The 12,257-nt window shown below is 39.9% G+C and overlaps 1 protein-coding gene and 1 long non-coding RNA gene across 3 annotated transcripts in view; one reads left to right on the forward strand and one right to left on the reverse strand.

Annotated features, from left to right (window-relative positions):
• Nucleotides 1–169, forward strand: part of LOC109304654 — a 6,094-nt gene extending 5,925 nt beyond the window's left edge. The window contains exon 2 of the long non-coding RNA XR_002099440.1: nucleotides 12–169. This is a non-coding gene — a long non-coding RNA (uncharacterized LOC109304654). The remainder of the gene's footprint in view (nucleotides 1–11) is intronic.
• A 141-nt stretch (nucleotides 170–310) lies between these two features.
• The window catches only part of LOC109304653 (sulfotransferase 6B1-like), a 20,783-nt gene continuing 8,836 nt past the window's right edge, over nucleotides 311–12,257 (reverse strand). The window contains exons 3-8 of one of the 2 annotated variants that reach the window (XM_019527374.1): nucleotides 11,794–11,868; nucleotides 7,889–7,984; nucleotides 6,433–6,559; nucleotides 4,791–4,885; nucleotides 1,870–2,026; nucleotides 311–1,105 (exon numbers count right to left, since the gene is read on the reverse strand). In XM_019527374.1, coding sequence (XP_019382919.1) covers nucleotides 975–1,105; nucleotides 1,870–2,026; nucleotides 4,791–4,885; nucleotides 6,433–6,559; nucleotides 7,889–7,984; nucleotides 11,794–11,868 — 681 coding nt within the window. In that variant the 3' untranslated portion in view covers nucleotides 311–974. The remainder of the gene's footprint in view (nucleotides 1,106–1,869; nucleotides 2,027–4,790; nucleotides 4,886–6,432; nucleotides 6,560–7,888; nucleotides 7,985–11,793; nucleotides 11,869–12,257) is intronic. The other variant, XM_019527375.1, reaches the window with a different exon arrangement.

Here is a 12,257-nt window from a genome sequence, read left to right on the forward strand (position 1 = left end):
CATCTGGGGAGGTGTCATCCAGAAGTAACATTGTATACATCATTAAGCATATGAAATATCAAACCTAAAGCACAGATTGGATTTAAATTACTGGTACCAAGAACTAGAATATGATTGTTTACAGTTGTATACATAGAATTTGATATGATTAATCTGCTTTTTGGTGTGGTAAAACAAGTGTACAGATCATACTAGGAAAAACATTTGCTTCGGTGATGCTGCTTGTTAACCTTGAAGGTGATCTGGGATTCAAGGGAAATCTGAGCAGCCCCTGTCCAAACCCAGTCAAATCTTTCAGTGGAAGGAGTACGAAGGAAGAATTGTATTAAAAGAGCAATGAACATTGGTAGCAAATAAAGGCTACTACAATATATATAATGTATTAACAAGAACATATCTAGATATATATTTATCTAGTCCAATACTTTCTCATTTAAAAGAAATTTAAAAAATCTTAAAACCCCAGAATCTAAAACCTTAAATTCTGAAATCTAAGCCTAGCTTCTTAGGAAAATCTCATTCAAGTTTCAGAGATTAAGTTCTAAAAAGCACTGGTCTCCATACATCTACAGCTAGGAGCCTCAGCACAAAGATGCAAGAGGAACATCATCTTAGGGCAAGGCCTTCCTTTTCATTCCCCTCCTCACAATCTAAAGCTAAACAAAAGGTTCAATTATGGTTGAAAAGGATGTTTTGTTATGCTATGTTCAAACTGGAACTATTGCCTGTCCTTAAACCACCAGTCTATATCCAGGTCTCCTAGAACTGGCTTAAAATTTCCTATACTTCTAACATTGTCTCACCTGAGACTCATCTCTTCATTTTACAACTTCCCTTAGCCTGATTTATGTTAACTTGTCCTAACTTTAATTGATCTATTCCTAGAAAACAATCTAAAATCTATTTAAGACAGATTTATGGTACAAAAGCTAAAAAAGAATTCAAACTTCTAAAAAGGCTGCATGTTTTACTCTTCAAGCCTTGCAGTATATTCCATATTTTATCTTTTCTCCAATCTTAGTTCCTCCTAAACACTCTTCAAATTTTCTGTCCATTTCTTTGCTCTGAGCTTCCGTAAAAAGCTCTCTCCAGCCACCAACAATTCCTGCAACCACAAATAAATATATACATCATTATCATTTCTTGGCTGAAGTTATTACTAACTTACCATTGTAAATTGATATTTTTGGCACATCACAATGTGTAATCATCCACCCATATTCCTAAATATATGTCATTTGGTTTGGTAAATCTACATTTGCGGTGTCTGACCTAAGACTTTTTTTCAACAATATAAGACGTAAACAGAGGAAGCTATTCTGCACATTGGGAATTCAAAAAACCTGCCATCATTCTTTAAATTCTTTTTTATCATTCTGGTCATACCATAGCTGTGAAATATCTTGCATTACAAACCTCCAATTTGTTATATACAAGATTTAATGAGATGTATGGCTCAGGATTATTTTTGTTTGGGAGTTGTTACAGAATTTTGAAGGTTCCCTCAGATTCTGATGGATTTTTAATAGGCAGCACAGGTCGAAAGGAAAATCCAAGTTCAATTTTTTAAGAAATATATTACCATGTGTAAAGCTGTAATAAATTAGTACAATTCCTTTGACCCACATGGAGCTACATCCATTTATACTACTTTGTATTTGACCTCAAGTCTGTAGCCTTTCTTCCAAAGACAGCTTTAAAATTGTAAGCTGAGCATAAACATTGCTCTCAGAGTCCACACCTCTGCCCAACCTCTCAGAACCTATGTCCCAACCCTGATCCTGCTCTTAGAACCACATGCTTGTCCCCCAGCCTGCCCAGAGTGTCTGCCCCAGATGCTAACTTTGCTTGTTATACCACTGAATTTACCTTTACGGAAGAGAATTTTTCCAAACATGCCATGGGTTTCTGAGGATTTCTCTTTCATAGCTTTGAAGGTGCTCTTCTCTGCAATGGTCCGGATCTCGTCGTCACTGAGGGAGAATCCAAGGAATTCAGCTATCTTTTTCATTCCCAAAGTCTGGTTCTGAAGAAAGGAAGATACATTTGTATTGTGCCTGTAGAATGACTATATTAATATCTCTGTGAGCTCATACATAGAAGACTGACTGTAAAAAATGTGTCTGTATGTCTTAAGCATTGTAAGAATTCTAAGCATTGTAAAATACAGGGAATATATGCCCAGTGGGGCTAGTCCCAAATTCATTACTCATGAAAACAGAGGGGGTTTTTTCCACATGAGGAGAGGGATCTGTGTGTTTTCTGTGGAGCTCTTTGTCCAAATAAGTGCTAAGACACAGAAAGCTGGACTGAACTCTAAGTTATGCCATGTAACTTAATTGATTTCATTGCTACTTTTTGCCACTTGGTATCATTACAACTGAGAGTTTACTTGTGCATGTTCATACACCCAGGAATGCTGAAGTAAAAGGCACTGCAAAGTGCTCCCATGAGAACAACTGGGGAAGGAGTTTTCTACAATCTGTTGGTTCTGCATACAGGGTCTACTGAAGTCAATACAATTACAAAGCTTCCTTTTGTAAGCCAATTGGAAGCATATTAGGAACCTTGGGCTCCCAAGTCTGTCCTGAAGAGCTTGAGACCAAGACAGCCTGGAAGCCCATACTATGGCAGATGAAAAGCCTTTATGCTCAGGCTTCCCAGTAGCTCTCCAGGTGAGCTGCTGAGAATCCAGGTGCTTAGAGACTGGGAAGGTCCAGCTTTATTGTTGGGGCCAGCCTAGGAGCACCAGGACATATGTAGATGGGTGAGAAACAGGAAATCATGGCTGCAACAGGCTGGTCAGTGGCCTGGCTATTTGCTATCCTGGTTTCTACCAAAGGTACTGGCACCCTCTTTGTGTTCTTATAGAATATTTTGAATCTGTTATAAAAGTATTTTGTGCTAGAGGAGTTTTCTGATGGAAAAATGTCAACTACCTCCAATGTGTTGTATAGTGATGCTTTCTTATTGAATGAATTTAGTGCTGAACTCAGGTAGTAAATAACAGGCACAGGAGAAATGAGATTGCCCAAGTTTTGTGCAATTTTAATTCTTTAAATCACCCCTCAATGACCTTGTCCAAACAGCAATCTAAAAGCACTTTTTCCACCAGATGGTTACCATCTTTGTACTCTTGGGCCTATTATGCTTTGTGGTATGTCAGCATAATAATAGGAAGCCATGCAAACTCCTGATTTGCAGAAGTACATTGCAGGTAAATGATTTTGTAGGTTCCATCAGTATTTTGCACACTTTACATTCATTTAGGTTTCAACCCCTTGCATGAAGTTTGGATAAACAAGACTATATATTAGGGCTGTGCGAAGCTTTGGTTGCTGATTCAATTCAGAAGAGATTCAGCCCAATTCGGTGGCCAAATCTTCGAATCCAAATTGACTCAGGAGACCAATAAAAGGTCCAAATCGATTCAACACCTCTGAATCAATTCGGAAAAGATTCAGAGATTTGGAGATTCAGGCAGTCCCCACTCATCACCCCAGGGACCTGGACCTGGACTTAGTGCCGGTAAGTAGCAGGGAGTGGGGCTGGAGGAGAGGGAAAGGGGCTATGGGAGGACCCCCACCAGGCCCCATCCCCTGCCTGCTGCCCTAGCCCCCCTGAGTGCCCTCAACCCCTGCCCGCTCTCCCAGCCCTGTCAATGGCACCTGGCCCCAGCATCCCGGCACTTTAAAAAAAAAAAAGCCCTGCACTCACCAGCTGCTGCAGCAGCCATCAGGACTTCTGGGGGCTCATGGCAGCCATTGATAGGGCTGGGAGAGAGGGTGGGGGATGGGTCCTTTTCGATGGCCGAATCTCCAAATCAGATTCAGCCAAATCTATCTGGGACAGTGATTCAAATCACCAAATTGAACCATTGTCCCCCGAATTGGCTGAATCCAAATCTGAAGCAAATACTAGCCACTTTGCACAGGCCTGCTATATATAGCTTTATCCTAGTGCTCTTAGGCAAAATTTTCCCCTGCAAACAATCAAAGTTTCCTAGAGCAAGAACTAAAAGATTTGAACAGTTCAAATATTGAACCTGATTTTCAGAAATGTTACCTGCTTTCCACCCCTCATGGAGCCAATGGGAACTTTAGGTGTTCCTTGTTTTTAAGCCACTGATTTCCAAGGATTTTACAAAAAACCTAGGGAATGTATAAGGCTAATGAAAGAGGATCATTCTTACAGCAACTTACTGACTGGCTTTTGAGGATCATTTTCCCAGAAAATTAATTGGAAATGGTGAAAAGTAGTAGATGTGTGCCTCATATATTCAAAAGTACCTCTACCTTTGGATTCAGGTTTCAGTGATGCTCTTATGTTCATAATTTGCTTTTGCATAGACAGTCTACACCAAAGCTAAGGTGCATTTGAGCCTACACCAAGTCTACACCAAGGCTAAGGTGAATCTGAGTCCCACTTTCCAGGGGCAAGGATGACTGGGTTAAAAAATTCCCAACAACATTTCCTCAGTGATAACTGTCTTTTTTTTTAAATCCATTTAAACAAAAAGTTATTATTTTTTTAAATCAAAACAATGTTTTCATCGCAACTCTAAAAACATTTTCTCACATTGTGGGATTTCATTTTTCAGTACAAAAAACTCAAATTTTTTTACTGAAAGGTAGAATAAAGCAATTATTTTCTGGTTTGAGTTATACTTAGGTGGGGAAAAGGCCATGTATGGGCTCAATAGTGACATTATTATTACTTATGAAGTATTTCTGTAACAAATACTAAATAAAATTCAAAGTAAAACTTCCCTTAAATGGCATTAAACTCACTTCTTTCATTTCTTCATAGGTTATCACCATAACATTGTCATCAGCAATATACTTGTTCCATTCAATTAGATAGTCAAAATACGAGCCCCAGGTTACTACAGAAAACAAGGAGAGAAAATAATAAAGGTGTAAGAGTAATGAAATGGGAAATTGATTGAGATGGTGTCCTGCTACTTCCAGCATATACTTCTTTTGTAAGCATAGGCTGGCTTTTCAGTGCAAGTTAACAGGATCTGAGGAAAGAACTAGGACAATACATTACACCATTGCTTTTAAGCAGGAATAATACATGCTCTCACCATCCATTTGCTACCACCCCAGCTGTGTGGAAGTGATTCTTAATTACCATGGCAATCTAGTGAACAAGCTGGACAGCTAGACAAAAAAACATTTTAGTCTCCAGCTGTCTGCTTCCTCTGATCACTTAAGGTATTGATAGATTGAAAGATTGCTACTGAAATATATGAAACAGTAGGAAACATTTAGCCTTCTAAACAGCAAATACATTATAAATAGATGAGAAAAAAACAATTATGTGCATTGTGTGAAGTTATTTTGAGCTGATTCATCAGATTTGAATTTCTAAGCTAACATCTTATGCATAGATCCATTTACACAGTGGATACATATCATGATTACTTACTTATCAGGAATACTTGCTTATCACAGTAAGATTATCAAGATTATCCCCTTATCCTTATCTCCCCTGCAAAGATAAGGGCTTCCAAACTAGATGGAGGTATATATAGCTGAAGCAAACAACTGTGCAGGCCCTTGGAGGTGCTCCAGCTGTTTTCTGCAGCTTTTACTTCAAACTGTGCCACTTCTCTGATCAGCTGTGCAGAACCACTGATGAGCTCCAGCCAGCTGGAGAAGCAGTAGCCCCTAAAGTAAAAGTTGCAGCAAGCAGCCAAGTAGCATACCCTTAATTCAACAACATGTGCTGCAAAATACATGAGTTGTGAACCACCCAGATCTAATTGATCCAGGATTTACTCTGTGCATATATATATATATACACACACACACACATGCGCACACGTGTATGGCTACTGTGCACAAGTGACAAAAATGCCATGTAGACAACTAAAAAATTGTGACTTAGACAACTAAAAAGAAATAGAATTCTACCCTAAGCAATTTACCTAAGACCCTAGAGGGAATTAGTCAGCTAATAATGAGTTTAGTGATTTATGAAGCCACAATCTGATTTCACATTTCACCACTATAAATCAAGCACAACTCTAATACAAGTAGGGCACAACTACACGTCATCCTACATCACCATAGCAATGTACTACATCACCTTAGGATGACATGGGTCTACACATGACCAACAGCTACTTCACCATAATGGCATGCTCCCCTGTTTTAGCAGCTAAAATTAACCATGTGCTGCATGCACAGCACAGTATGGGCAGTTACTGTGTCATGCTTTAGTACTTCCAAAAGAAAGTACTGAAGCAAGGCGCAGTAACAATGTCACTGTAGGGTGATGTGTAGACGTACCCACAGTGAATTTATTTTCAAATGATAATAGGGCAACTGAGATTACAAACTGGCTCTGGTTTTTCTGAAGCCTGGTGTCAAGCATTGCCTAGATACCAAGTAATTTGAATAGCTTCCAAAAAATGAAGCACACATTGTCCATTCATAAAAGCTGTAAAGTACTCATCCCACGTGTTGAAGGATTGAAGTAAAGGCATATCATTGTAAAAATGAAAGTAAGAGACAGCTGTATCTTTTGGATTGCGAAGCAGCAGCAGTATCTAAAAAACATAAATAAGTTTGTTTATTGGCTGAAAGTCAGTAAAAAATCTTAAAGTAATAACATTTTTATAGTTCTAAAATTCATTCTTATTTACAGAATCAATAAAGCTAGTGTCATTTTCATTAATATAATTTTATTTCATTAGCAGAATGCTTCCTTCCAAAATGTTCAGTAGCAAATCAATTCTAATATAATAAAAGGCTCAGTCTGCCTGTCTGTGTGTCTGTCTGTATGTCTGTAATTCTTTTGGCCAATTGCACTTGTGCTGCTGAGAGGGTGGGTGGCGATTGACTGTGCAGGCCCAAGTTTGAGCTACTGCTGGGGAAGTCTGTGGTGGTGGCAAACACACCACCCCAGCTACCCGAGAAGTAGCGCTTCCCCATGCCTCTCTGCCTGAGGGTGAAGGCAGAGGATCACAGTGGTGGCACCCCCCCACCCAGCCCCAACGCACCCCAAGAACAGCCAGTAGGGAGGGGGAGGTGGCAGGCAGGCAGGGAGGGAGGCAGATGCTGGCCAGGCAGAGGCAAAGCAGCAGGTGGGGTAGAGTGGGGATGAACCTGGACCAGTCAGGGAGGGGGATTAGAGTGGGGCTGAACCCAAAGCAGTGGGGGTGGGGGTAGAGCAGGCCTGGACCCAGAGCGGCAGTGGGTAGGAGGGGCGTGGGGCTGGATGCAGGGCTCTATCCCTGACTGTCCCCCCCCCCAACATCTTTCTTGACAGGCAATTTGTTAGTAACAATATAAAATATTAGTATTAGGAGCCAGTGTTAATGCATGGGGATAGATTAGTGTTCCTGAACCTTGTTAGACCGAAGACATCCCTCATTAGACTCAAGTCACTTCTCAGAAAATGCCAGCTCTTTTGTCAAAAGCAAGTGAAAAATATAGAAAAACAGTAGAACGATTGTTCTTTTGCAAAGAACTAAGAAAGACTAGAACAAGTCAATGTTTTTAACATTAGGTATTGCTATTTGAAATTTTGATGGGTTGATGTGGATTATGCTTGCATACATAATAGTGCTAGCATTGTATGGTACCCTACAAAAACTTTGAGAGAATCTAAGGGCACCCTGGTTGAGAATCACAGGGGTAAATGTCTGAAATCTATTTACTTCCAACTGAAAACTAATTCAGGCTATTTGTTTCCTGACTCAGGGGACAACACTGTATCACTTCACATTCAGAAATTTATGTTCACCCAAAAAAAGCCAAGATAGAATTGCAGAAAACACATATTCAGAGACAAGGAAAACCTAAACTGGCCTCAAAAACCTCAAAATGCCCATAAAGTAGGTATAAATTCAATGAAACATGAAATGAATAGTCACCTTAGCTTTACTTTTGAAAATAGATTGCGGCAGGATTTGTGGAAGGATATGTGTTGTGGTGATTCTTCTGAAACTGAAAAGTAGTTTCTTCATCATCTTTAATATGGTAAGAAAGAAAAAGGGAATAAATAGAATTGTATTTTATTAGGAATTTTATATTTAAAAATTAGATTCAAGGATTAATATTTCTTTCTTGTATACTGAGGAGGCATCTATTTCATTACTATTAACATATATCAATCTAAGCCAAATTATTATTGTTTTTCTAAGTCAAATATGAATCCTTCCTTTTGTTTTCCTTTTTTCAACTGGAACTACAAAGGTCCCATTACTAATGCTCCTTTTGTGATATTTAGTGAATGTGGACTCATGCAACTTGATCCTCTTCTGGAAAGACTCTGCAAGAATCCATTCCAACAGTATTCCAGCATGACTAAACACAGGAAGCTTGTTCTTTAGAGATAGCCAGCTGGCTTTGGGCACTTGTTATGTAAGATAAGCTGTATAACAGCTAACAAGCTAATTTTTAACATGTACAGATAAACAAAATAAGTAATTCTGTCTGCATCAGCAGCATGTGGTAATTTCTACTAAGAGTATGTCTGTTAACAGCTCTTCAGCTCTGGATAAAAGGGACCTTCCAAGTCAAATCCAGTCCCTTTTTGTTGCAAACACCATGGCTTAATCCTCTTTATCCACTCATTGAGTTCCATCTTCAAAGCACTTAGGGCAGGCAGTCTCTGATAGTGGTTCATGAATTGCACAGATACTCAGTGGGTTGGTGTTCTATTCTCAGTTCCTTCACTGGGAATATGCTTAGACAGAACAATGCAGTGTAATGTACATTCAAAGTAGTTTGGGTAATAGAAACAGAATAGCTGCATTAGTACAGTGTTCTATCTAGGTCATGAGCAAGTCATGCTTCACCAATCTGATTTCTTTATATGACAAGGTGACAGACTCTGTGGATGGAGGAAAAGCACTGGATACAATATACCTTGACCCTAGCAAGGTTTTTGACACTTTCCCACAACATTCTCATTAACAAGATAAGAAAATATAGACTAAATGAAAACACTATAAATTAGATACATAACTAGTTGGATCATCATACATATCCAGTAATCATCAACGACTCAACATCCATCTGGAAGAAGACATCAAGTGTGGTTCCCTATGGGTCTGTCCTGGGTCCAATATTGTTTATTCCTTTCATTAATGATTTGGATAATGGAACAGAGTACAAACTTAGCAAATTTGACACCAAGTTGGGTGGAGCTGCAGAAACTTTGGAGGGCAGGGTGTAACTTTCTGTGCCGGTCTTTGGCCCACCACTTAGATTTTTCCACCCAGCCTGCGCTGTCCACTATTTTATGGACTGATAGTTTGGCTGGCAGTGTAGATTATTAAAGTTGCTGAGAGTTCTTTTCTGCCCTGTCTTCAATGTAAAATAATCTTGGGAAGGATGATGTTGACCTCTCTTCCTTTAGTGCCTTTACACCTACACGCAGTGTAGCTTGAACCTGGGGCACTGCCTCCCCTACACCTTGCCTAATGCCACCCTGGTGGTGCAATGTCAAGTCTGTTGCACAGGTGTCTTGCCACACTCAGTTACAAGAGCCTCTGTCATAATAATAGTGGCACAGCCTAGAAGTGACAATGTCCCCAGTTGTCTCTATTCCTACTTGGTCCAAGGTATCCTTTCTGTATATAAGGAACATTGGGCTTAGACTCACCTAAATGCAGTCCACACTGTCTCACTCATGGTTTCATTATTTTCCTTTTTCTTTTTGTCTTTCATGTTCGCCATTGATCCAACTCTGATCACTAGTGTTTGCCTCCCACCGACGCTGCTCCAGTAATCATGCTGACTCCCCTGAGTCTGCTCTGCCTCTCTAAATGAGGTCTCCACCAATTGCCTCTTCCAGGACAAGTCGCCTTCTCATGCTGTTTCAGCTGTGGTGAGGAACTCACTTCTGGTCCCCCTCTGACGCTGTCTCGCAGCAGTTTTAAACCAGTGCCTTTGTTCTGCCCTACGAATTGGTGCCAGCTCACAATTACAAGGCATGCCCGTGCCAAAGGCATGTGCTCTCTCTCTTTTCTTTCTTCTGCTGCTGGTGGTCAGTTGGCTCGTGGTCCCAGCATCTGCAGTAAGTCCCCCAATGTAGCAGATTCTTCTTCTCTGCTACACAGGGCTAGGACCCAGAATAACCAAGATAGAGTAGCTGATATTTAACAAATTTAGGTTGGAGATTAGGAGGAACTTACTTTGAGGGTAATCAGGCACTGGAACAGGTTACTAGAAAAATTGTGAAATCTTCATTCTTGGAAATTTTCAAGAACAGGCACTTGGCTAGGATACTTTAGTCAGGTTGACCCTGCCTTGAACAGAAGGCTAATCTAGATGACCTTGTATGGTCCCTTCCATCCCTACTTTCCTATGATCCTGTGATCCTAGCTATCCCTTCTGAGTGACAGGGCAAATTCATTTGAGTCCAACATAGCTATGCTGCTTCTGGTACCCAAGCTAGCTCATTCAGTTTTGCTTGGGTATTTCTGCATAGCAATGTATTGTGTCACGTAAACATATCTCAGGTGCTTTGGAGTAAATGTCTTTTAATTTCTGTGACAGTTTTCCTATATGCAAATGGAATATAATGATATTTACCTGCTTTGTTAAAAACTTTGAGATCTACTATAAAAAGTGGCATATAAAATGTAGGTATAATTTATGTTGTGTGGTAAGTATTTTTATAACGTACACACATAGGCTGCAGACATCAACATCATAGTTGTCCTGGGCAATCATTCAGGCTGACATATCCAGTTCAAATCCAAAGAGTCAAACTATATATTTCAGAAGAATCTTAGCTGAGATGGACTTTGAGAAAGAAAATTCCTTCCCTAAATAGTATTGGGTGTGAGATGCATTGGCAGGTCTGTGTGCTGTTGTTTGCACTGCCTGTATCATGAGATTGCTTCAAACAAGTAAAAGGACTCTGTAAACTGAAGCCACAAATTTCACACCTTTAACATACAAAAAGCCAGTTACTTCCAAAATGGTAAAAATGCAGAAACATGGTACAGGAAATGTGCATGCAGTCTGAACCAGCCATGGGTTAGCTACAGAATCCATAAGTTCCTGAGTATAATTATGCTTTTAGGATTAAATGCTCATTTCTTGGATTTTTCTCTTTTATTGATTCTGGATTTGACTGTCAAAGAAACTTTTTCCTATGCCCTAGAAAGCAACATTTATTTCATCCAGCAATTGTTAACCATCCATACTGCCACAGTCCATGTTTTCTTATTTATTTATTGACCTGTGCTTTTTATAGCAAACACTCAGTAATTTTTGCCTTTAGGTGCTCTAAAAGAATCATGGGTAAAGAAGAAGGTTAAATCCAAAATTCTCTGTTGCTGTTTTATACCCCCAGGCTCCTCACAATGTCCTACTGCCAACTATCTCTGGGTATACCTATACTGCTGTTGGGAGGCATGATTGCAGTAACAGTAAATAAGTTAGTTCCAATCCACCTAGTTTAGGGTAACACTAGAAGTTTAAGAGGCAGAAGCATGAACTCCTGAAAGGGAAAATTATCAAAGTGCATACACTGATATATCTATATGCTGGCAAAGCTAGTTTTAGAAGCAAGTAATTGGGGCAATAACCTGGGTCCTCACTGTGCTAAATTAGTAAAAGTCACCCACTGTGGAGGTGGGAGAAAGGGAAGAGTCAAAGCTTTATCCTCTACCCACAGCCTCTGTAAATTTAATACCAACTCTGTTTGGTACGCTTGTACATGTGTTGATGTCTTTGCCACTGTATTCTCAATGCTATTGTTACCAGCATCAGATTAAAGCTAATGTGGCAATCACACTTCTGATTACAATGTAGAGGTAACCTGTAATAGAGACAGGAAGAACGCTCGGGGTAGGACTTCCTGGATCACAGAGGGAGTCCGTGAGTTTCTCCATCCCTGGAAATTTAAAAAAAACATATCTGAGAGACACTTACCTGGCATGGTTTAATCAGGGATGATCCTGCCTTGAGCAGGGGGCTAAACTACGTGAATTCATGAGGTCCCTTCCCGACATACTTTCCTATGATCCTATGATCCATAGATGCCACTAACTTAGTGTTCCCTCTGCTCTTCCCTCCCCCACCCCACTTTGGTCAGATTACTTTGGCTTTGGAGAAAAATAATCCCCATGGCAGGGTCTGTACTGGACCATGGTCAGCACACTGCTCTGTTTTTGTTGTTATTTTCCACTTCGGGGAGTAATATAACATACAGTGCTGCAGCTCCGAAACTATTCTGTGATACCCTTTTCATAGATTTCATAGATTTCATAGACATTAGGGCTG

The sequence above is a fragment of the Gavialis gangeticus genome, unplaced genomic scaffold, assembly GCF_001723915.1.
Source record: "Gavialis gangeticus isolate Ggan-Ray unplaced genomic scaffold, GavGan_comp1, whole genome shotgun sequence".
NCBI classification, from domain to species: domain Eukaryota; kingdom Metazoa; phylum Chordata; order Crocodylia; family Gavialidae; genus Gavialis; species Gavialis gangeticus.